The sequence below is a fragment of the Carcharodon carcharias genome, chromosome 4, assembly GCF_017639515.1.
Source record: "Carcharodon carcharias isolate sCarCar2 chromosome 4, sCarCar2.pri, whole genome shotgun sequence".
Taxonomy (NCBI): Eukaryota; Metazoa; Chordata; class Chondrichthyes; order Lamniformes; family Lamnidae; genus Carcharodon; species Carcharodon carcharias.
Genome location: NC_054470.1, coordinates 196,744,519 through 196,769,535, shown reverse-complemented (window position 1 = coordinate 196,769,535; position 25,017 = coordinate 196,744,519). Strand labels below are relative to the sequence as shown.

The 25,017-nt window shown below is 52.9% G+C and overlaps 1 protein-coding gene across 1 annotated transcript in view; it reads right to left on the bottom strand.

Moving 5' to 3' along the window:
* LOC121276827 (succinyl-CoA:3-ketoacid coenzyme A transferase 1, mitochondrial-like) overlaps window positions 1-25,017 on the bottom strand; it is a 43,715-nt gene that overhangs the window by 4,136 nt on the left and 14,562 nt on the right. The window contains exons 7-11 of the mRNA XM_041185371.1: window positions 24,089-24,137; window positions 16,032-16,104; window positions 11,060-11,135; window positions 6,254-6,343; window positions 5,305-5,385 (exon numbers count right to left, since the gene is read on the bottom strand). Coding sequence (XP_041041305.1) covers window positions 5,305-5,385; window positions 6,254-6,343; window positions 11,060-11,135; window positions 16,032-16,104; window positions 24,089-24,137 — 369 coding nt within the window. The remainder of the gene's footprint in view (window positions 1-5,304; window positions 5,386-6,253; window positions 6,344-11,059; window positions 11,136-16,031; window positions 16,105-24,088; window positions 24,138-25,017) is intronic.

The following is a 25,017-nucleotide window of genomic DNA, read 5'->3' as shown; positions in this document are numbered from 1 at the left end:
GAAGGTGGGGAGTATTCCAACACACTCCTGACTTGTGCCTTGTAAATGGTGGACAGGCCTTGGGAGAGTCAGGAGGTGAGTTACTTGCCGGAAGGTTCCTAGCCTCTGACCTGCTCTTGTAGCCACAGTATTTATATGGCTGGTCCAGTTCAGTTTCTGGTCAATGGTAACACCCAGGATATTGATAATTGAGGATTCAGTGATGGTAATGCCACTAAATGTAAAGAAGCAACAGTTAGACACACTCCTGTTGGAGATGGTCACTGCCTGGCACTTGTGTGGCGTGAATGTTACTTGCCACTTGTCAGCCCAAGCCTGGATATTGTCCAGGTCTTGCTGCATTTGGACATGGACTGCTTCAATATCTGAGGAGTTGTGAATGGTGCTGAACATTGTGCAATCATCAGCGAACATCCCCACTTCTGGCCTTATGATGGAAGGAAGGTCATTGATGAAGCAGCTGAAGATGGTCAGGCCGAGGACACTGAAGTTTACTTCTCAACTCAGGTACAGTCCTGATCTGTGCAGCTGTCACCTTCATAATTATTTACAAATCTCAGTTATGCCCGCACCAACTGAGCTGTGCTAGATACACAATAAAACACTACACAGTCCCCATCAAACACTCCCAGGACAGGTACAGCACAGGGTTAGATACAGAGTAAATATCCCTCTACACCGTCCCCATCAAACACTCCCAGGACAGGTACAGCACGGGGTTAGATACAGAGTAAAGCTCCCTCTACACCGTCCCCATCAAACACTCCCAGGACAGGTACAGCACAGGGTTAGATACAGAGTAAAGCTCCTTCTACACCGTCCCCATCAAACACTCCCAGGACAGGGACAGCACAGGGTTAGATACAGAGTAAATCTCCCTCTACACTGTCCCTATCAAATACTCCCAGGACAGGTACAGCACGGGGTTAGATACAGAGTAAATATCCCTCTACACTGTCCCCATCAAACACTCCCAGGACAGGTACAGCACAGGGTTAGATACAGAGTAAAGATCCCTCTACACTGTCCCCATCAAACACTCCCAGGACAGGGACAGCACGGGGTTAGATACAGAGTAAAGCTCCTTCTACACCGTCCCCATCAAACACTCCCAGGACAGGTACAGCACAGGGTTAGATACAGAGTAAAGCTCACTCCACACTGTCCCCATCAAACACTCCCAGGGCAGGTACAGCACAGGGTTAGATACAGAGTAAAGCTCACTCCACACTGTCCTCATCAAACACTCCCAGGGCAGGTACAGCACAGGGTTAGATACAGAGTAAAGCTCACTCCACACTGTCCTCATCAAACACTCCCAGGACAGGGACAGCACGGGGTTAGATACAGAGTAAATATCCCTCTACACCGTCCCCATCAAACACTCCCAGGGCAGGTACAGCACAGGGTTAGATACAGAGTAAAGCTCACTCCACACTGTCCTCATCAAACACTCCCATGGCAGGTACAGCACAGGGTTAGATACAGAGTAAATATCCCTCTACACTGTCCCCATCAAACACTCCCAGGACAGGTACAGCATGGGGTTGGATATATATTGCAAGATATAAACTGAATACCTGTTAGATACGTTAAATAAATGGGTTTTGGGGCTGGATGTGATATGTATTAATGAATGATTCTAAACGCTAAACCAGCCACGCAGTTGGTTTAATATGTCACTCATTGCCTGTGGCGTGGAGATAAATATTTTGATTTAAATTCAATGCACCAGCAGCAGCAGCAGCAATTCATGTGGAGGGATCAATGGAGAAAGAAAAGGGAAAGAGAATATTGGAAATTGACAGGGAAAGGTAGAAAAATGGAAAAAATAAATCTGGGAGCACTTGGGAGGGTATGGGGAGATGGGAAGGGTTCTGAAAAGGGAGGGAGAGACAGAGTACCAATTTAATCTAAAAGGGAGAAACACTGTCACTGTCAGATACAGAGCAAAACAGAGAAAATGAGACAGGGAAATCGAGGGATAGAACAGGTAAAAGGATATAGGGGTAGAGAAATGTGTGAGGGAGAGAGAGACTGACTGATAAAGGGGATGTAGATGAATCAACTACAGATAAGCTCCCAAGCAAAGCTAGTTCTGGAACTTTCTCTCCAACCTTGAAATGTCATTAAGCACCACAGCCTGAACCTTGTCAGGCAGACTCTGTTGTGATCATGCCGCAACAGCAGGAGACATTACACAAGCCGCTCAACTGAAATCGTGGATTTGTAGAACAATATGTTCCAAACACTGACTCTCTACATTAACTGCTCTTAAAGAGGTCGTAACCTTCGCTCTGCCTGAGCTACACTTTATGCAAATGTGTCGTGATGAGTCAAGGAGGGCGAGACGAGGCCAGCCGATACACAATAAGAGCATAAGAAATGGGGCAGGAGGAGGCCATTCAGCCCTTCCAGCCTGCTCCATCATTCATCAAGAACCTGCCTGAACCTCTACATAGCTCCACCTTTCCAATTCATGTAACCCTCAAAACCCCAAAATCCATCACTCTCTGTCTAGAATGCATTCAACGATGGAGCACCTACAGCCCTCTGAGGTAGAGAAATCCAAAGATTCACAACCCTCTGAGTGAAGTAGTTTCTCCTCATCTCAGTTCTGAACAATCAGCCCCTTATCCTGAGACTGTGGCCCCGGGTTTTAGACTCTCCGACCAATGGATACAATCTCTCAGCTTCCACCCCTGTCAAACCCCCTCATGGTGTTGCAGGTTTCAATGAGATCACCTCTCATCCTTCTCCAGAGGATATAAACCCAATTTACTCGACCTTTCTGCATAGGACCAGCCCCTCAACCCAGGGACCAATCTGGTGAAACTTCTTACCAAGGCCTTGTACAACTGTGGCAAGACTTCTTTATTCACTGACCAACATGCCACTTGCCTTCCCAATCACTTGCCGCACCTACAGGCTGACTTTCCCGGTGTTCCTTGCTGAGTACACTCAAGTCTCTCTGAACATCAACGTTGACAAGTTTCACAGCTGCTAAAAAATATTCTGCTTTTCTATTCTTACAACCAAAGTGAATAACTTCACACTTCCTCACGTTATACTCCATCTGACACATTTGGCCCACTCACTTAACCTGTCTATATTTCTACAAACTCTGTGTCCTCCTCACAGCTTATCTTCCCACCTTGCTTTGTATCATCAGCAAATGTACATCCATTAATAAATCACAACTCAGTGTATGTACAGGGCGTGGGAATACTCAACATCGAGATTTTGTCATTAAAAGCGGGCTCTATGAGACTAAATACATCATCTACCCACTGAGATAGTCAGAGCAGGGAAAGTCAAACTGCAAACCCTGTGTGTGATACAGAGTTAGCTGATCTCAGTCCTCTGGGAACCACAGTACTACAGGAAAGTACTTCAAATCTCCCAAAGCCTTTCTCTCTGCTACATTAACTCACACATCACACCAATTTGTATATCAAATAACCCTGCTTCTTTCACCATTATTAACTACATTCTGATTAGTTGATCTTTTCAAAGTTCCTTATTTTTTGAGAGAAGTTTGCTTGGGGATAAGGTGACGATTTCCTTTCCATTAATCCCAATGTACTTGTGTTGCTGCTCTTTTCTGGTCTCAATTTCAAGGAAGATTCTGAGCTTACCTTCTTTAAATATTTAAGATCCCCTAATAAACCCCAATTCCCCTGCCCCTTGTCGGCATTCCGCAGGGATCGTTCCCTCCGGGACAGCCTGGTCCACTCCTCCATCACCCCCAAACCTCAACCCCCTCCCACAGCACCTTCCCATGCAACCGCAGAAGGTGCAACACCTGCCCCTTTACTTCCCCCCTCCTCACCATCCAAGGGCCCAAACACTCCTTTCTAGTGAAGCAGCATTTCCCTCAATTTAGTCTACTGCATTCGTTGCTCCCAATGAGGTTTCCTCTACATTGGAGAGACCAAATGCAGACTGGGTGACCGCTTTGCGGAACACCTTCGGTCTGTCCGCAAGAATGACCCAGACCTCCCTGTCGCTTGCCATTTTAACACACCACCCTGCTCTCTTGCCCACATGTCTGTCCTTGGCTTGCTGCATTGTTCCAGTGAAGCCCAACGCAAACTGGAGGAACAACACCTCATCTGCCGACTAGGCACTTTACAGCCTTCCGGACTGAATATTGAGTTCAACAACTTCAGACCCTGAACTCTATCATCATCCATTTTGATTATTTTTTTGCTAAGTGACAGTCTGGATCTTATTTTTTCTTTCAGATTGAGCTGACCTTTATTCTGCTATTAACACCGACTCTGGACCAATGTTTTGTTTCTTTACTACTATCATCATCACTCCCTTGCCTTTGGTGCTATGAAATCTTTGTCATTTAATCTTCCCTGCCCTCTAACCTATACCTGCCCCTCCCCCCCTTTTCAGCAGCATAAAACCCATCATACTCCTACCCACCTTCAGTTCTGAAGGATCATATTGGGTTCGAAATGTTAACTCTGTTTCTCTCTCCACAGATGCTACCAGACCTGCTTAATGAGGTCTCCATTTAACCTGGGCTCCAGACTCTGGAGCTTGCTGTAATTTGAAAGCATAAGAATGAGGAGTGGGACTAGGTCACATGGCCCAAGTGAGCCTGCATCACCATTCAATAAGATCAGGGCTGACCTTCAAACTCAATTCCACCTTCCCCCCTGCTCACCATATCCCTCGCTTCTCTTCGAATTCAAAAAGCTATCCATTTGAACCTTTAATATATTCAGTGACCGCCTGTCCACACCTCCAGAGAATTCCAAAGATTAACAACCCTCCAACTGAAGAAATTTCTCCTCATCTGCCAGAAATGTCAACCCCTTATCCTGAGATTATCACTCCCAGTTCTCTTTATTTAAAATGGGCTGGCATTTCCTTCATCTCCTGCTTGATGCTGACGTCTGGCAGTGTGAAGGGTAGTTTCCGGTAAGTGAAAGGAAGGTGCTCCTTAGACATCACCTTCCAAACCCACGACCACCACCATCTAGAAGGACATGGGCAGCAAACACATGGGAACACCACCACCTGGAAGTTTCCCTCCAAGTCACTCACCATCCTGACTTGGAAATATATCACCATTCCTTCACTGTCGCTGGGTCAAAATCCTGGAACTCCCTCCCTAACAGCACTGTGGGTGTACCTACACCACATGGACTGCAGCGGTTCAAGAAGGCAGCTCAACACCACCTTCTCAAGGGCAATAAACTCTGGCCTTGCCAACAAAGCCTACATTGTGAGAGTGAACTTATTTTTAAACTCCCAGGTGTAAATGTGTGAAGAGGGGACCCTTACCTTCTCGGTGATGATGCGATTCACACATCGTTTTCCAGTTAGGGGTAAAGTACACTTGTCCAGGATCTTGTGCGCTCCACCCTGCAGCAGAGACATGGTGCTTTATTTTACTGTTAGCACAGTCGGCAGTCTACTAGTGGCTAGTATATTTTACACGGGCCTTCCACTGATTGGTTTGGCACTATTCAGGCACAATTCTCTGTCTCAGAGGCTGTAACAAGGTGCGAGCGTTCAGGCCAGATCCTGCCGTTGAGGGGGTTGGGGTGCAGGAGGAGTACGACTGGTGCTAAATACTAGTCAGGAAACCTCTCGACAGAGAGGTCATCCTGCACCTTCTTCGGAAAGGACTCCTCACGGCTGCCTCCCTGAGAATTCCGATCAGGGCGCTGTCCTCACTCCAATTCCCAAGGAAGGGATATGGGTGGCGAGGAGGCCTCGATAAAACGCTGCGGTTCCACCGGGCCTTTCAACAGAAGATGCTCCGTCAATCTCCCAGCTGCTGCACAGGACTCCTCAGTTGCTGCCAGCCAGAGCGTCAATAAAAACCCAACCGGCGCACAAGTCTCTTTCCCCGGAGGAAACCTGCCATCTTTACCAGGTCGGGCCTATACGTGACTCCAGACCTATATCTTAACTGCTCTCTGAACTGGTCTAAAAACCAGTGTGATGAAGGATGGGAAATAAACACTGGCCCTGACAGCAATGCCCACAGCCAGGGGCTGACGGAACAATCTAGAGAATATCTCCCTCAGGGTCAGTCAGGACGACTTCAGCCGCTAGGCCCCTGCTGGCGTTAACACAATAACTTAGCAAGGCCCAGCAACTCGAGGGACAGTGATGGGCACCCTCACTATCTCTCCCCCTCAGCCCCCATCCCAAACCCCACATCCGCCACCCCCCCCCTGCCCCCCCACCCGCACCCCTCCCCCAGACAAACTGTTTGCATTGCCTTAGCAGAGTGCTCCATGGTAACCACCACTTTTGTGTCCGCACTAGCCACCAGGTCCATGGCTCCACCCATTCCTTTTACCATCTTACCCTGGAAGAGAAAAGAGATGACTTTAGACACAGCAGTGGGAGTGGAGAGCCAGAAACCACCACAATAACCCCACTCCACATGGGGTTAAGAGGGCAGGCGTATCACCGGGGCTCAATCCACAAATTCAAAGCAGAATTCTGACCACAGTCCAGCGTCCAGGGGCTGGAGAAACAATCTTGAGAATATTTCCCTCAGGTTCAATCAGGCCAACTTCAGTGTAAGGTCCCTGCTGGTGGAACACAATAACTCAGCAAGGCCCAGCACGAGGGACAGTGAAGATATGAAGCTTGGGAGTGTTGTGAACTGTGGGGAGGAGGGTGTGGAACTTCAAAAGGACGTAGACAAGTTGGTGGAGTGGGCAGATAGGTGGCCGATGAAGTTCAATGTGGAGAAGTGTGGGGTGATGCATTTTGGTAGGAAGAACATGGACAGACAATATAAAATAAGGGGTGACATTTTGAAGGGGGTGCAGGAGCAGAAAGACCTGGGTGTATATGTTCATAGATCATTAAAGGTGGCAGGACAAGTGGAGACAGTGGTTAATAAAGCAGATAGTATCCTGGGCTTTATTAATACGGACATAGAGTACAAGAGCAGGGAGGTTATGCTGAATTTATATAAGACACTGGTTAGACCTCAGCTGGAATATTGTGTACAGTTCTGGGCACCACACTATAGGAAGGATGTGAACACATTGGAGACAGTGTAGAAGAGGTTTACAAGAATGGTTCCAGGGATGAGAAACTTCAGCTATGAGGATTGATTGGAGAGGTTGGGACAGTTTTCCTTGGAGAGGAGAAGGCTGAGAGGAGATTTGATAGAGATGTTCAAAATCACGAGGGGGCTGGACAGAGTAGATAGGGAGAAGCTGTTCCCGCTTGCGAAAGGATCAAGAACGAGAGGGCACAGATTTAAAGTGATTTGCAAAAGAAGCAAGTGCGATGTGAGAAAAAACTTTTTCACACAGCGAGTGGTTCGGGTCTGGAATGCACGGCCTGGAAGTGTGGTGGAGGCAGGTTCAATCGAGGCATTCAAGAGGGTATTTGATTATTTGAATAGAAAAAATGTGCAGGGGTAAAGGGAAAAGGCAGGGCAATGGCACTAGATCACAATGCTCATTTGGAGAGCCGGTGCAGACATGATGGGCCGAATGGCCTCCTTCTGTGCCGTTAAGATTCTGTGACTTCTTCCAGGCCTCCTGCTCACTAACTAAAAATGAGGTTCCACTCAGAGCCTGTGTGAAGGGCAGTACAGTGCCAGGGTGCTGAGGTGGGGTGGGGAGGGACCACTGTGGGGGGCGCAGGGTGCATGAACTGCTGGCCTGCTCGCTTTCCACCGGGCAGCAGTGATTAGAATCAGACTTTCCTCAAGAGTCTCAGCAGGACAAAAAATAAAGCCAAAAAAAAAACAAACTCTAAAAATAAATTGATGAAATGGAACGTTAAAAGAAACAATGACCTTGAGAACACTACCAACAAATCACATGCCTGAGAGGTACAGACTCCAGGCAGCCTGACCGGCTGCTGCAGAATTCTGTGTCTAACAGAATGGAAAAAAAGCTTCAGGCAGTGCCAGCAAACTGAACAATCGCTGGTTAACTGCTGACGCATTAAAGGAGAACAAATGTCTTCCTGAATCAATGCGCAATTACAAACAAGTCTAAAAGTAGCTATCTGCACAATGCCTGGCATCTGCCCACCCCTCAGGGAGGTATCTTTATTTACCTTCATTCACGGCTTGCGGGCACCAATGGCCAGGCTAGCATTTATTGCCCATCCCTAGTTGCCCTTGAGAAGGTGAAGTTGAGCCGCCTTCTTGAGCCGCTACAGTCCCTGTAGTGCTGGAACACCAACAGTGCTGTTAGGGAGGGAGTTCCAGGATTATGGATCTGCCCAGTGACAGCCAGTGATTCCCTGTCCACTCAGGGAGATATCTGCACAGTGACTGCCAGTGATTTCCTGTGCCCCTCAGGAAGATATCTGCACAGTGACTGCCAGTGATTCCCTGTCCACTGAGGGGGATATCTGCCCAGTGACAGCCAGTGATTCCCTGTCCACTCAGGGGGATATCTGCCCAGTGACTGCCAGTCATTTCCTGTGCCCCTCAGGGAGATATCTGCCCAGTGACTGCCAGTGATTTCCTGTGCCCCTTAGGGAGATATCTGCCCAGTGACTGCCAGTGATTTCCTGTGCCCCTCAGGGAGATATCTGCACAGTGACTGCCAGTGATTTCCTGTGCCCCTCAGGGAGATATCTGCACAGTGACTGCCAGTGATTCCCTGTCCACTGAGGGGGATATCTGCCCAGTGACTGCCAGTGATTCCCTGTCCACTCAGGGAGATATCTGCACAGTGACAGCCAGTGATTCCCTGTCCACTCAGGGGGATATCTGCCCAGTGACTGCCAGTCATTTCCTGTGCTCCTCAGGGAGCTACCTGCACAGTGACTGCCAGTGATTTCCTGTCCACTCAGGGAGATATCTGCCCAGTGACTGCCAGTGATTTCCTGTGCCCCTTAGGGAGATATCTGCCCAGTGACTGCCAGTGATTTCCTGTGCCCCTCAGGGAGATATCTGCACAGTGACTGCCAGTGATTCCCTGTCCACTCAGGGAGATATCTGCCCAGTGACTGCCAGTGATTTCCTGTGCCCCTCAGGGAGATATCTGCCCAGTGACTGCCAGTGATTCCCTGTCCACTCAGGGGGATATCTGCCCAGTGACTGCCAGTGATTCCCTGTCCACACAGGGGGATATCTGCCCAGTGACTGCCAGTGATTCCCTGTCCACTCAGGGGGATATCTGCCCAGTGACTTCCTGTCCACTCAGGGGGATATCTGCCCAGTGATTGCCAGTGATTCCCTGTCCACTCAGGGGGATATCTGCCCAGTGACTTCCTGTCCACTCAGGGGAATATCTGCCCAGTGACTGCCAGTGATTCCCTGTCCACTCAGGGGGATATCTGCTCAGTGACTGCCAGTGATTTCCTGTCCACACAGGAGGATATCTGCACAATGACTGCCAGTGATTCCCTGTCCACTCAGGGGGATATCTGCACAGTGACTGCCAGCGATTCCTTGCACCCTAACAGGGATTACAACAACTTCTTGCATCAAGATTAAACGTCCCAAGGTCTTTCAGGGTAGTGCGATAAAACAAATATTGTCACTGAGCTCCAGAAAGATACATTAGGGCAGGCCCGGTCAAAGGGACAGGGTTTAAGGATCATTTTAAAAGTGAGCAAAGGCAGGTAAGGTAGTGAGGTGTTGAGGTTGGAGGACGAGGGACCTAGGCACACTTGTAACCGGATGGGAAATTCAATCCTCAACAGTCTCACACAGCCAGGATTAGAGGAACGCAAATATCACAACAGGAATGCAGGGTACACGAGGTTGTACAGATAAGGAGGGCAGAGGCCACAGCAGGATTTGCAAACAAGAAAGAGGATTTGGAGACGAAGGTGCTGCTTTAACCAGAACCCCACACAGGTGAGCAGCAATTGAGGATAAGGGTGCACGGGGCTCGGATCGGGAAGGAGGAGGGCAGCAGAGTTCTGATGGTCTCAGGTTTACAGAGGTTGGAATGTGGGACGGCGGCCAGGAGTGCGTCGGGATAGTCGATGGAATGAATGAGGGTTTCTGCAGTCGATGAGCTGAGGCAAGAACGAACGCTGGCGATGTTACCGAGGTGGAAATAAGCGGGACTTAGTGATGCTGCAGACATGAGGTTTGTGAAGAGTCCAGTTCGGCCTCAGAACAGGGGTGAAGTCAGTGTCTTGTGAACAGGGTATGGGGGGGGGGTACCACAGGTGGAGGGCTGAATTTTTCTGGCGCCTGGAAGCGGGGTTGGAGGTTGGGTGGTGGGGGGGGGGGGGCGGGAGGCGAGTACGGGAGCCTCATCAGGATGAATCCCCGCTGCATTCCCATGGGCAGGCTGGGAGCGAGGAGGTCTTCCCACCCCCATGGAAATCAGCAACCAATTCGTGCAATTTGGACTCCACCTCGGGGCCATGTAGTGACGGTGCTGGGGTTTTACCGATGCCGGGGTGGGTCCTGGTGAGTGCGGAAGCTGCCGACTCAATCTTGGTGCCCTCCTGTTGGCAGGTCAGGATGCATAAGAGCCGGAGGCTCCACACGCCAACAGCGGGCTCTGGGAACAAAAGGCCACAGTCCATGAATGGTCCGATGGAGGGGGTTTCCCCTCCAACCCAATGGTCGGCCCAGCTTCAGGCCTCGTTCATTAATCACCTCCACGCAGCCAGAGGGCGCCACCATGTGGAGGTCGGTCTGGGCAGTGACCACCTTTCCCAGTGCGGCTGCCAACCTGACATCATACCCGGCCCTCCGATTGGACCTGCGGTCTCAGGAGACCGCCCACCATCCCTAATAGGCAGCCTCCTCATTGGCTGCCTCCTGGAGGGTTGGGGAGGGTAGCACAAGGACATTTACAGATCCCCGTGAAAACCCGACATCAGGGTCCTGACACCCAAAGGAAAATCCACGCCAGTCATGTGAACTGAGAAAACAGATCCCCGGCTGACACATTGCTACCGACATCTCGCGGTTTACACCGGTCTCGGGTTAAAGGCACCCAGTCGCTGTTCTATCAGTGCGACTAACATCCCGGAATACCTGTAAATAGTTTCGAAGGCAGCATAATATCAAACAACGTCAGAGTATGTCGAACAACTGCCAATACTACGTGGAAGGGATCTCACTCACCGGAATCATCCAATTGGCCAAATCACCAAACTTCGAAACCTGCATTCCACCAAGCATTGTCATATTCACGTGTCCCCTGCAGTAAAGGATTCACAGAGCACACAGACAACAACTTAATGGAGAAAATCACATTTCAAATCAGCTCCTCACAACAAGGAACTTTACTATTACTGCAGTCACACATGCAGTCCCAGGACAGGTACAGCACGGGGTTAGATACAGAGTAAAGCTCCCTCTACACTGTCCCCATCAAACACTCCCAGGACAGGTACAGCACGGGGTTAGATACAGAGTAAAGCTCCCTGTACACCATCCCCATCAAACACTCCCAGGACAGGTACAGCACGGGGTTAGATACAGAGTAAAGCTCCCTCTACACTGTCCCATCAGACACTGACAGGGCAGGTACCTTGTTTCATGAATATGGATGCGCTCGAAATTCGGCCCTTGACCACCCGAAGAATTCATTCCCTATTTGGTGTTTTTCGGGTTGGATTTCAGGTTCAGACTTTCAAGTAAATGTATTTTCAAGCAAGTCATGGAATGTTGCTGAACCAAAGCGCATGTAACTGACCATGTACCCGCTGGTCTGCAGCTTTGGTGTTTTTTCGAATCGGTTGACCAGCCTGCGTTACATTTTCCGGTCGGATCTCTATCCCTTCGGTCCCACCCATTCCCAGCACTTTAACTTGTTCCACATACTGAAGACCTCTGGCTCAGCTCCCTGGATTCAAGGCTCAAAGTCGAATCCAATCCAGAAACCCATGATTTTGCAGTGGCTTCTACCAACCAAGTGAAGTTCATGGACAACCACAGGAACAGACAACTATCAGTATACCATTGACCAGAAACTGAACTAGACTAGCCCTATAAATACTGGGGCTACAAGAGCAGGTCAGAGGCTAGGAATCCTGCAGCAAGTAACTCATCTCCTGACTCCCCAAACCCTGTCCACCATCTACAAGGCACAAGTCAGGAGTGTGATGGAATACTCCCCACTTGCCTGGATGAATGCAGCTCCCACAACACTCAAGAAGCTCGACACCATCCAGGACAAAGCAGCTCCACTTGATCGCTAACTCTTCCACCACAGTCAACATTCATTCCCTCCACCACCGACGCAAAGCAGCAACAGTGTGTACCATCTACTCCACTGACAGGACCTTCCAAGACTACGACCTCAATCATCTAGAAGGACAAGGGAAGCAGATGCATAGGAACACCACCAACTACAAGTTCCCCACCAAGCCACAGACCATCCCTGCTTTGAACTATATCACCGTTACTTCACTGTCGCTGGGTCAAAATCCCTGAAATCCCCCTCAAGAGCACTGTGGGTGTACCTATACCACATGGACTGCAGTGGTTTGTTATAACTGTTTACGTGGGTTATATTAAGGGTTAGGAATGTAGAGCTTTGGTTTTAGTTTAAGGGGAATTGGTGTTCACAGAATCACACAGTGTAGAAGAGGCCCTTCAGCCCATCGAGTCTGCAGCCACACGTGAGAAACACCTGACCTACCTACTTAATCCCAATTACCAGCACTTGGCCCATAGCCTTGAATGTTATGAGGTGTCAAGTGCTCATCCAGGTACTTTTTAAAGGATGTGAGGCAACCCGCCTCCACCACCCTCCCAGGCAGTGCATTCCAGACCCTCACCACCCTCTGGGTAAAAAGGTTTTTCCTCACATCCCCCTAAACCTCCTGCCCCTCACCTTGAACTTATGCCCCCTTGTGACTGACCCTTCAACTAAGGGGAACAGCTGCTCCCTATCCACCCTGTCCATGCCCCTCATAATCTTGTACACCTCGATCAGGTCGCCCCTCAGTCTTCTCTGCTCCAACAAAAACAACCCAAGTCTATCCAACCTCTCTTCATAAATTAAATGTTTCATCCCAGGCAACATCCTGGTGAATCTCCTCTGCACCCCCTCCAGTGCAATCACATCCTTCCTATAATGTGGTGACCAGAACTGCACACAGTACTCCAGCTGTGGCCTCACCAAGGTTCTATACAACTCCAACATGACCTCCCTACTTTTGTAATCTATGCCTCGATTGATAAAGGCAAGTGTCCCATATCCCTTTTTCACCACCCCACTAACATGCCCCTCCACCTTCAGAGATCTATGGACACACACGCCAAGGTCCCTTTGTTCCTCAGAACTTCCTAGTGCCATGCCGTTCATTGAATACTTCCTTGTCAAATTACTCCTTCCAAAGTGTATCACCTCATACTTTTCAGGGTTAAATTCCATCTGCCACTTATCTGCCCAGTTAACCATCCTGTTGGTGAACCCGCATGGGTTGCCCCCTTTCAGTTTAGTTTAGTACATACGAACATTTGAACAAGGAGTGGGAGTAGGTCATTCAGCCCCTTGAGCCTGCTCCACCATTTAATAAGATCATGGTTGACCTGATAGTAACCTGAAACCTGCATCCCACCTACCCCCGATAACCTATCACCCCCTTGATTACCAAGAATCCTTTCACCTCTGTTCAGACTCTGCTTCCACCACCTTTTCAGGTGAGTTCCAAAGACTCACAATCCTGAGTGAAAAAGTTTTCACCTCATCTGTTGTAAATGAGCGACCCCTTATTTTGAAACAGTGACCCCTAGTTCTAGATTCTCCCACAAGAGGAAACATCCTCTTCACATCCACCCTGTCAAGTACCCTCAGGATCTTAAAGGTTTCAATCAAGTCACCTCTTACTCTTCTAAACTCCAGCGGATACAAGCCTAACCCGTCTAACCTTTCCTCATAAGACAACCTGCCCACTCCAGGTATTAGTCTGGTAAATCTTCTCTGAACTGTTTCCAATGCATTTACACCTTTCCTTAAATAAGGTGACAGGTACTGTACATAATACTCCAGATGTGATCTCACCAATGCCCTGAAGCAAAACCTCCCTACTTTTATATTCAATTTCTCTCACAATAAACAGTAACATTCTATTAGCTTTCCTAATAACCTGCTGTACCTGCAGACTAGCCTTTTGTGATTCATGCACTAGGACACCCAGATCCCTCTGAATCTCAAATTTGCAATCTCTCACCATTTAGATAATATGCTTCTCTTTTATTCTTCCTGACAAAATGGACAATTTCATGTTTTTGTACATTATACTCCATTTGCCAGATCTTTGCCCACTCATTTAACTTATCTTTTTGTATCGTCCTTATGTCCTCTGTAACCCCCTTATGTCCTGTGTGTTTACAAACCATTTTTGACTTTTTTGACCCAGCTGAGAAGATTTTGGATGCAAGAAAGCCCTGAGGTTGCTATGGAGAGAATTGCTGAGGGTTGAGCTATACTCTAAAAGGGAAACTTTTGAGTTTTGTTAATTTTTTAGGAAAAAGGGTAACAGAAGCTGATCTGGAGACCGCAGACATCCAGTCTCGTGTTTAACCAGAGAGCTCAGTTCATGATGTTGAGCGAGGAAAAGAGGGAGTTCTAGGGAATTGGGTAGGACCAACTAGCTCTGCAAAAAGAGAGAAGTCCAACTGGAATAGATGCCAAAGACGTGTGTGTGTGTGTGTGTGTGTGTGTGTGTGCACGCGTGTGTGCGCGTGTGTCTGCGTGTGCGCGTGTGTCTGCGTGTGCGCGCGTGTCTGCGTGTGCGCGCGTGTCTGCGTGTGCGCGCGTGTCTGCGTGTGCGCGCGTGTCTGCGTGTGCGCGCGTGTCTGCGTGTGCGCGCGTCTGCGTGTGCGCGCGTCTGCGTGTGAGCGTCTGCGTGTCTGTGTCTGTGTGTTTGTGTGCGCGCGCGCGTCTGCGTGCGTGCTCGTGTCTGTGTGCGCGCTCGTGTCTGTGCGGCACGCGTGTCGGCACGCGTGTCTGCGTGCGCGTGTCTGTGTGCGTGCGTGTCTGTGCACGCGCATGTCTGTGCGGCACGCGTGTCGGCACACGTGTTGGCGCGCGCGTGTGTGTGCGCGCATGTCTGTGTGCGCGCTCGTGTCTGTGCGCGCTCGTGTCTGTGCGGCGCGCGTGTCTGTGCGGCGCGCGTGTCTGTGCGGCGTGCGTGTCTGTGCGGCGCGCGTGTCTGTGCGGCGCGCGTGTGCCTGTGTGTGCGTGTGCCTGTGCGCGCGCGCGTCTGTGCGCGCGCGTGTCTGTGCGCGCGCGTGCCTGTGTGCGCGCGTGTGCCTGTGTGCGCGCGCGTGTCTGTGTGCGCGCGCGTGTCTGTGTGCGCGCGCGTGTCTATGTGCGTGTGCTTGTGTTTTTGTGTGTGTGTGTCTGTGTGCGTGTGTTTTTGTGTGTGTGTGTCTGTGTGCACGTGTGTCTGTGTGCGTTTGTGTGTGTGTCTGTGTGCACGTGTGTCTGTGTGCGTGCGTGTATGTGTGCACGTCTGTGTGCGCGTGTCTGTGCGTGCGCGCGCGCGCGTGTGTGTGCGTGCACGTGCGTGCGTATCTGTTGGGTGATGGGGTGTCACTGTCAGCAACAAATTTTACCTTGTATTATTTGGTAGGAATATACCACAGACCTGAGCTGTGACCCAGTTTGGCCAAGTACAGGGGAAAAGGAATTGCTAGAGGATGAGTATATTTAAAAGCCTATCAGAGTGAAAGCCACAGTAAAATGGCTAAGCTGGGATAAGTCTCTTTGATTGAGTTTAAGGTAGAAGCTCAGATTGTTTAGAATCATTATCCTATTTTCACAGTGTAGCTATTAACTCATTATCGCTCACGTTAGTTTTGTTCAAGTCTGTATAGTTAAGATTCTTTTGGTGTTTCAATTTAATCTGAGAGTCCTGCTGCTTATGTCCTTACCCTTGGTTTTTCCACACATTCTATTCTTTAAGTGGTTATGGTCTAATCAAACCACTATTCTCATAACTGGGATCATAACAGGTTCAAAGAGGCAGCTCACCACCCCTTCTCAAGGGCAATTAAGGATGGGCAATAGAGGCTGGCCTGGCCAATGAGACTCACATCCCGATGAAAAGGCAGTACGACAGCAGTAATCATCACCTACCCTCGGATCATGGCAAAGGACTCGTCACTGGAGAAGAAGGAAGCACCTGGCAGTACAGTCACCGTCTCTTTACCTAACAGGTAAAACAGAAAGATTCAACATCAGCTCGAGTCCTACACCACGAGAATAGGTAAACAGATAAAGGACACTGACACCCAGTGAATGGAGACTGGGTTACACAGTGACTCCACAGTGAATTAGGTAATCAACCACAGTCCACATGAGACCATGGGCAGCTCTCTGTTAGAGAGCGCAAGAGAGAGAGAGAGGGGGCGAGAGAGAGGGGGCGAGAGGGAGGGGGCGAGAGAGAGGGGGCGAGAGAGAGGGGGCGAGAGAGAGGGGGCGAGAGAGAGGGGGCGAGAGAGAGGGGGCGAGAGAGAGGGGGCAAGAGAGAGGGGGCGAGAGAGAGGGGGCGAGAGAGAGGGGGCGAGAGAGAGGGGGCGAGAGGGGCGAGAGAGAGGGGGCGAGAGAGAGGGGGCGCGAGAGAGGGGGCGCGAGAGAGGGGGCGAGAGAGAGGGGGCGAGAGAGAGGGGGCGAGAGAGAGGGGGCGAGAGAGAGGGGGCGAGAGAGAGGGGGCGAGAGAGAGGGGGGCGAGAGAGAGGGGGCGAGAGAGGGGGGGCGAGAGAGGGGGGGCGAGAGAGGGGGGGGCGAGAGAGGGGGGGGCGAGAGGGGGGGGCGAGAGGGGGGGGCGAGAGAGGGGGGGGCGAGAGGGGGGGGGCGAGAGGGGGGGGCGAGAGGGGGGGGCGAGAGGGGGGGGCGAGAGGGGGGGGCGAGGAGGGGGGGGGAGGGGGGGGGCGAGAGGGGGGGGCGAGAGAGGGGGGGCGAGAGAGGGGGGGGCGGAGAGAGGAGGGGGGGCCGAGAGAGGGGGGGCCGAGAGGGGGGGGGGCGAGAGAGGGGGGGCGAGAGAGGGGGGGGCGAGAGAGGGGGGGGGCGAGAGAGGGGGGGGCGAGAGGGGGGGGGGGGTGGGGGGGGGAGGGGGGGGGGTGGGGGGGGGGGGGGGGGGGGGGGGGGGGGGGGGGGGGGGGGGGGGGGGGGGGGGGGGGGGGGGGGGGGGGGCGAGAGGGGGGGGGGGGGGGGGGGGGGGGGGGGGGGGGGGCGAGAGGGGGGGGCGAGGAGGGGGGGGGGGGGGGGGGGGGGGGCGAGAGGGGGGGGCGAGAGAGGGGGGCCAGAGAGAGGGGGGGGGGGGGGGGGGGGGGGGGGGCGGAGAGAGGGGGGGGCGGAGAGGGGGTGGGTGGGCGAGAGAGGGGGGGCTGGCGAGAGAGAGGGGGGGGGCGGAGAGAGTGGGGGGGGGGCGAGAAGAGGGGGGGGGGGGGGGGGGGGGGGGGGGGGGGTGGGGGCGAGAGAGGGGGGGGGGGCGAGAGAGAGGGGGCGAGAGGCGAGAGAGGGGGCGAGAGGGGGCGAGGGGCGGGGGGGCGAGAGAGAGGGGGCGAGAGAGGGGGGGGCGAGAGAGAGGGGGCGAGAGGAGGGGGGCGAGGAGAGAGGGGGCGCGAGGAGGGGGGAGGAGAGGGGGGGAGAGAGGGGGCGAGGGGGGCGAGGAGGGGGCGAGAGGGGCGAGAGGGGCGAGAGAGGGGGGGCGAGAGAGGGGGGGCGGAGAGAGAGGGGGGGGGGGCGAGAGAGGGGGGGCGAGAGAGGGGAGAGAGGGAGGGGGCGAGGGAGAGCGAGAGGGGGGGCGAGAGAGGGGGGGGGAGGGAGAGGGGGGGGGCGGGCGAGAGAGGGGGGGGCGAGAGAGGGGGAGCGAGAGAGAGAGGGGGGCGAGGAGAGAGAGGGGGCGAGGAGAGAGGGGGCGAGAGGGGAGCGAGAGAGAGGGGGCGAGAGGGGCGAGAGAGCGGAGAGAGGCGAGAGAGGCGAGAGGAGAGAGGGGGGGAGGGCGAGAGAGGGGGGGCGAGAGAGAGGAGGGAGGGGAGGGCGAGAGGGAGAGGGGGGGGAGCGAGAGAGGGGGGGGCGAGAGCGAGAGAGGGGGGGAGCGAGAGGGAGAGAGGGGAGGGCGAGAGAGGCGGGGCGAGAGAGGGAGGGAGAGCGAGAGAGAGAGGGGGGGGCGAGAGCGAGAGGGGGGGCGAGAGAGAGAGAGGGAGGGGGCGAGAGGGGGGGGGGGCGAGAGCGAGAGGAGAGGGGGGGGGCGAGAGAGGGGGGGGCGAGAGAGGGGGGGGCGAGAGAGAGGGAGAGCGAGAGGGAGAGCGAGAGGGAGAGAGGGGGGGGGAGAGGAGAGGGGGGAGCGAGAGGGGGGGGGGCGGAGAGGGGGGGGGGCGAGAGGGGGGAGGCGAGAGGGGGGGAGCGAGAGGGAGGGAGGGCGAGAGCGGGGGGGGAGCGAGAGGGAGGGAGAGCGAAAGAGAGGGGGCGGAGAGGGAGAGGGTGAGAGAGCGAGAGGGAGAGCGAGACCAGGGGAGAGAGAGAGGGAGAGCGAGAGCGAGGAGAGGAGAGCGAGAGGAGGGAGCGAGGAGGGGAGCGGAGAGAGAGAGCGCGAGAGAGAGCGAGAGAGAGAGCGAGCGAGAGAGCGAGAGGAGAGCGCGAGAGAGAGAGAGCGCGAGGGGGCGAGAGAGAGAGAGAGCGAGAGGGAGAGCGAGAGGGAGAGCGAGAGGGAGAGGGGAGAGAGCGAGAGGAGAAGAGAGCGAGAGAGGAGAGAGAGGGAGAGGAGAGGGAGAGCGGAGGGAGAGAGAGCGAGAGGAGAGAGAGCGAGAGAGCGAGAGAGCGAGATCGAGGGCGAGAGCGAGAGCGAGAGCGAGAGGGAGAGAGCGAGAGCGAGAGCGAGAGCGAGAGCGAGAGCGGGAGAGGGAGAGGGAGAGGGAGAGCGGAGAGGAGAGGGAGAGGGAGAGGGAGAGCGAGAGGCGAGAGCGAGAGGCGAGGGGAGAGCGAGAGGGAGAGCGAGAGGGAGAGGGAGGGAGCGGAGAGCGAGAGGGAGAGCGAGAGGGAGAGCGAGAGCGAGAGCGAGAGCGAGAGCGAGAGGGAGAGCGAGAGGGAGAGCGAGAGGGAGAGCGAGAGGGAGAGCGAGAGGGAGAGCGAGAGGGAGAGCGAGAGGGAGAGCGAGAGAGAGAGGGAGAGCGAGAGGGAGAGCGAGAGGGAGAGCGAGAGGGAGAGCGAGAGGGAGAGCGAGAGGGAGAGCGAGAGGGAGAGCGAGAGCGAAAGGGAGACGGAGAGCGAGAGGGAGACGCGAGAGCGAGAGGAGTGCGAGAGGGAGAGCGAGAGGCAGAGCGAGAGGCGAGAGCGAGAGAGAGCGAGAGAGCGAGAGAGAGAGGAGAGAGGGGAGAGGGAGCGCGCGAGCGGGCGAGAGGGAGAGCGAGAGCGAGAGGAGGGCGAGTGGGAGAGCGAGAGGGAGGGCGAGATGGAGAGAGGGAGAGAGGCGGAGAGAGGTAGAGAGGGAGAGAGGGGAGAGGGAGCGAGAGAGAGGGCGAGAGGGAGAGCGCGAGAGGGGGAGAGGGGAGCGCGAGAGAGGGGGAGAGGGGAGAGCGCGCGGAGAGGGGGGAGAGGAGAGGAGCGCGAGAGGGCGAGAGGGAGAGAGCAAGAGCGAGAGGGGCGAGAGGGAGCGCGCGAGAGGGGGAGAGGGAGCGCGCGAGAGGGGGAGAGGGAGCGCGCGAGAGGGGGAGAGGGAGCGCGCGAGAGGGCGAGAGGGAGCGCGCGAGAGGGCGAGAGGGAGCGCGCGAGAGGGCGAGAGGGAGCGCGCGAGAGGGCGAGAGGGAGAGCGCGCGAGAGAGGGCGAGAGGGAGCGCGCGAGAGGGCGAGAGAGGGCGAGAGGAGAGCGCGCGAGAGGGCGAGAGGGAGAGCGAGCGCGAGAGGGAGCGGCGAGAGGGAGCGCGCGAGAGGGCGAGAGGGGGAGCGCGGCGAGAGGCGCGAGAGGGAGCGCGCGAGAGAGGGCGAGAGGGAGCGCGCGAGAGGGCGAGAGGGAGCGCGCGAGAGGGCGAGAGGGAGCGGCGAGGGAGCGCGCGAGAGAGGGCGAGAGGGAGCGCGCGAGAGGGCGAGAGGGAGCGCGCGAGAGGGCGAGAGGGAGCGCGCGAGAGGGCGAGAGGGAGCGCGCGAGAGGGCGAGAGGGAGCGCGCGAGAGGGCGAGAGGGAGCGCGCGAGAGGGCGAGAGGGAGCGCGCGAGAGGGCGAGAGGGAGCGCGCGAGAGAGGGCGAGAGGGAGCGCGCGAGAGGGCGAGAGGGAGAGCGAGAGCGGGCGAGAGGGAGAGAGCGAGAGCGAGAGAGGGCGAGAGGGAGAGAGCAAGAGCGAGAGAGGGCGAGAGGGAGCGCGCGAGAGGGCGAGAGGGAGCGCGCGAGAGGGCGAGAGGGAGCGCGCGAGAGGGCGAGAGGGAGCGCGCGAGAGGGCGAGAGGGAGCGCGCGAGAGGGCGAGAGGGAGCGCGCGAGAGGGCGAGAGCGAGCGCGCGAGAGGGCGAGAGCGAGCGCGCGAGAGGGCGAGAGCGAGCGCGCGAGAGGGCGAGAGCGAGCGCGAGAGCGAGCGCGCGAGAGGGCGAGAGCGAGCGCGCGAGAGGGCGAGAGCGAGAGGGCGAGAGCGAGCGCACGAGAGGGCGAGAGCGAGCGCACGAGAGGGAGAGAGCGAGCGCGAGACGGAGAGTGGTAAGTTGAAACGTAGGACCTCAGAAGGTAGTATTCTCAGGATTACTGCCAGTGCCATGTGCTGGTCAGAGTAGAAATAGCAGGATATATCGGATGAATACGTGGCTGAAGAGATGATGTGAGGGGCAGGGTTTCAGATTCCTGGGACATTGGGATCGGTTCTGGGGGAGGTGGGACCGGTACAAACTGGACGGGTTACACCTGGGCAGGACTGGGACTGATGTCCTAGGGGGAATATTTGTTAGAGTGGTTGGGGAGGGTTTAAAATAAAATGGCAGGGGGATGGGAACCTATGCGAGGAGTCAGAGGAGGGGGAATCAAAGACAAGAACAAACGACAGAAAGCGGAATAAGAAAAGTGATAGTCAGAGAAATCAAGGACAAGGATCAAACAGGGCCTCAGTGAAAAATAGTGGGAATGGGACAAGTAATGTTAAAAAGACAAGCCTTAAGGCATTGTGCCTTAACATGAGGAGCATTAGCAATAAAGTGGATGAATTAACTGCGCAAATAGATGTAAACAGGTATGATATAGTCGGGATTACGGAGACATGGCTGCAGGGTGACCAGGGCTGGGAACGGAACATCCAGGGGTATTCAGTATTTAGGAAGGACAGACAAAAAGGAATAGGTGGTGGAGTTGCAATGCTGGTTAAAGAGGAAATTAACACAATAGTGAGGAAAGATATTAGCTCCGACGATGTGGAATCTGTACGGGTAGAGCTGAGAAATGCTAAGGGGTAAAAAGGTTATTGGGGGTTGTATATAGACCCCCAAACTGTAGTGGTGATGTTGGGAATGGCATTAAACAGGAAATTAGAGATGCATGTAATAAAGGAACATCTGTAATTATGGGTGACTTTAATCTGCATATAGATTGGGCAAACCAAATTAGTAACAATACCGTAGAGGAGGAATTCCTGGAGTGTATATGGGATGGTTTTCTGGACCAATACATTGAGGAACCAACGAGAGAACAGACCACCCTAGACTGGGTATTGTGTAATGAGAAAGGAATAATTGGCAATCTAGTTCTGTGAGGTCCCTTGGGGATGAGCGACCATAATATGATAGAATTCTTCATCAAGATGGAGAGTGACGTAGTTGATTCTGAGACTTGGGGCCCTGAATCTTAATAAAGGAAACTACGATGGTATGAGGCGCGAGTTGGCTATGATGGATTGGGAAACGTTACTTAAAGGGATGACGGTGGATAGGCAATGGCAAACATTCAAAGACGCATGGGGTGAACTGCAACAATTGTTTATTCCTGTCTGGTGCAAAAGTAAAACAGGAAAGGTGGCCAAACCATGGCTTACAAGGGAAATTAGAGATAGTATTAGATCCAAGGAAGAGGCATACTAATTGGATAAAAAATACAACTGACCTGAGGATTCGAAGCAGTTTAGAATTCAGCAAAGGAGGACCAAGGGATTGATTAAGAAGGAGAAAATAGAGTACAAGAGTAAGCTTGCAGGGAATATAAAAACTGACTGTAAAAGTTTCTATAGGTATGTGAAGAGAAAAAGATTGGTGAAGACAAATGTAGGTCCCTTACAGTCAGAAACAGGGGAACTTATAATGGGGAACAAAGAAATGGCTGAGCAACTAAATACATACTTTGGTTCTGTCTTCACAAAGGAGGACACAAATAACATAGCAGAAATGTTGGGGAACACAGGGTTTAGTGAGAGGGAGGAACTGAAAGAAATCAGTATTAGTAGGGAAATGGTGTTGGGTAAATTGATGGGATTGAAGGCCGATAAATTCCCGGGGCCTGATAATCTACATCCCAGAGCATTTAAGGAAGTGGCCCTAGAAATAGTGGATGCATTGGTGGTCATCTTCCGAGATTCTATAGACTCTGGAGAAGTTCCTACAGATTAGAGGGTAGCTAATGTAACCCCACTATTTAAAAAGGGAGGTAGAGAGAAAACAGGGAATTATAGACCAGTCAGCCTGACGTGGGTAGTGGGGAAAATTCTCGAGTCCATTATAAAAGATTTAACAGCTGAGCACTTGGAAAACAGTGGCAGAATCGGACAGAGTCAGCATGGATTTATGAAAGGGAAATCATACTTGACAAATCTACTGGAATTTTTCGAGGATGTAACTAATAGAGTTGATGAGAGGGAGCCAGTGGATGTGGTTTATTTGGACTTTCAGAAGGCTTTTGACAAAGTCCCATATAAGAGATTAGCGTGTCAAATTAAAGCGCAAGGTATTGGGGGTAGTGTATTGAGATGGATAGAAAACTGGTTGGCAGACAGAAAACAAAGAGTAGGAATAAACGGATTTTTTTCTGAACGGTAGACAGTGACTAGTGGGGTACCGCAGGGATCGGTGCTGGGACCCCAGTTATTCACAATATATATTAATGATTTAGATCAGGGAACTAAATGTAATATCTCCAAATTTGCAGATGACACAAAGCTGGGTGGGAGGGTGAGCTGTGAGGAGGATGCAGAGATGCTTCAGTGTGCTTTGGACAAGCTGAGTGAGTGGGCAAATGCATGGCAGATGCAGTATAATGTGGATAAATGTGAGGTTATACACTTTGGTAGCAAAAACAGGAAGGCAGATTATTATCTGAATGGCTATAAATTGAGAGAGGGGAATGTGCACCGAGACCTGGGTGTCCTTGTACACCAGTCGCTGAAGGTAAGCATGCAGGTGCAGCAGGTGGTAAAGAAGGCAAATGGTATATTGGCCTTCATAGCCAGAGGGTTCGAGTACAGGAACAGGGATGTCTTGCTGCAATTGTACAGGGCCTTGGTGAGACCACAGCTGGAATATTGTGTGCAGTTTTGGTCTCCTTATCTGAGGAAGGATGTACTTGCTATAGAGGGAGAGCAGCGAAGGTTTACCCGACTGATTCCTGGGATGGTGGGAGTGACGTATGAGGAGAGATTGAGTGGATTAGGATTATATTCGCTGGAGTTCAGAAGAATGAGGGGGGATCTCATAGAAACCTATAAAATTCTAACCAGACTAGACAGGGTAGATGCAGGATGGATGTTCCCGATGGTGGGGGAGTCCAGAACCAGGGGTCACAGTCTGAGGATATGGGGTAGACCATTTAGGACTGAGATGAGGAGAAATTTCTTCACCCAGAGAGTGGTGGGCCTGTGGAATTCACTACCACAGAAAGTAGTTGAGGCCAAAACATTGTATGTTTTCAAGAAGGAGTTAGATATAGCTCTTGGGGCGAAAGGCATCAAAAGATGGGGAGAAAGCAGGAGCAGGCTATTGAGTTGGATGATCAGCCATGATCATAATGAATGGTGGAGCAGGCTCGAAGGGCCGAATGGCCTAATCCTGCTCCTAGTTTCTATATTTATGTTTCCATGGCACTAACTGACCTCCTCCTCCCTACTCCATAGAAACCGAGTTCCAGAGAGACCCAGTGAAGTGAATCTGGTTCAATTGTGGAACAGCTCCACCAATAATGAGTGCTCGAGCTCAGTAATCCTTGCCCCTCCCCATCATCTCACTGCTCCATGGCTCGCTTACCTGCATTAATCAGGTCTGCATCTTCCTCACCCTCAAGTGGATATGGACCCTGCAAAGATGGTGATGGTTAACCAGTGGATACAAATATTGGCCCCACCTTCAAGTCTCTATCAGTCAGCAAGCTCCCTTCATCCATTGTGCCAATGTCCCAATACTGATTCTCAGGCAATCTCAGCCTCTGTCTCAGCCTAGCTGCTGATATTTACTGGAATTGCATGATCTTCTTCTGTACTGAACTGTTTCCTCTTTCATTCTGAACACTTTACCCAGCTGGGTCACTAACATCCTTTAGGGAAGGAAATCTGCTGCCCTTACCCGGTCTGGCCTACACGTGACTCCAGACCCACAGCAACGTGGTTGACTCTTAGCTGCCCTCCGTAATGGCCCAGCAAACTCCTCAGTTCAAGGGCAATTAGGGATGGGTAACAAATGCTGGCCTTGCCAGCGACACCCACACCCCATGGAAGAATTAAAAAAACGTGGCAAATCTCAACTCTTTTTTAAAAAAAACAGAAAAACACAAAGTGGTCTGGTTTCCCGAACAGTTTACAAAAGGGAATGTATCTCATCATTGTCTCTCTGCAAATTTACATGACACACTACAATGGCTTTCGTTTCTCTTGGAGGACAGTTTATTATTACAAGGAGCAGGTTCATGAGGCGCTCTCCACACATTGTCTGTGTCCAGAGAAAGGAGCCCTCATCACTGTAAAACACTGCAGCCACATAGGGAGCTGAGTGCTGGGAACCAGGCACAAGGCAGGAGGGGGCTGTGCTCGGAGGGGAGGGGGCAACAGCTGCACCTTAAAAACTAGGAAGTGGTCAAAGATATTGACCGTTTAAACGCTCTCAAAAGAATGCAGAAATCTCACACTCAACTGCTACATCCTCAAGCAGATTCTTGGAGATTCATATATTTGATCGGCTGC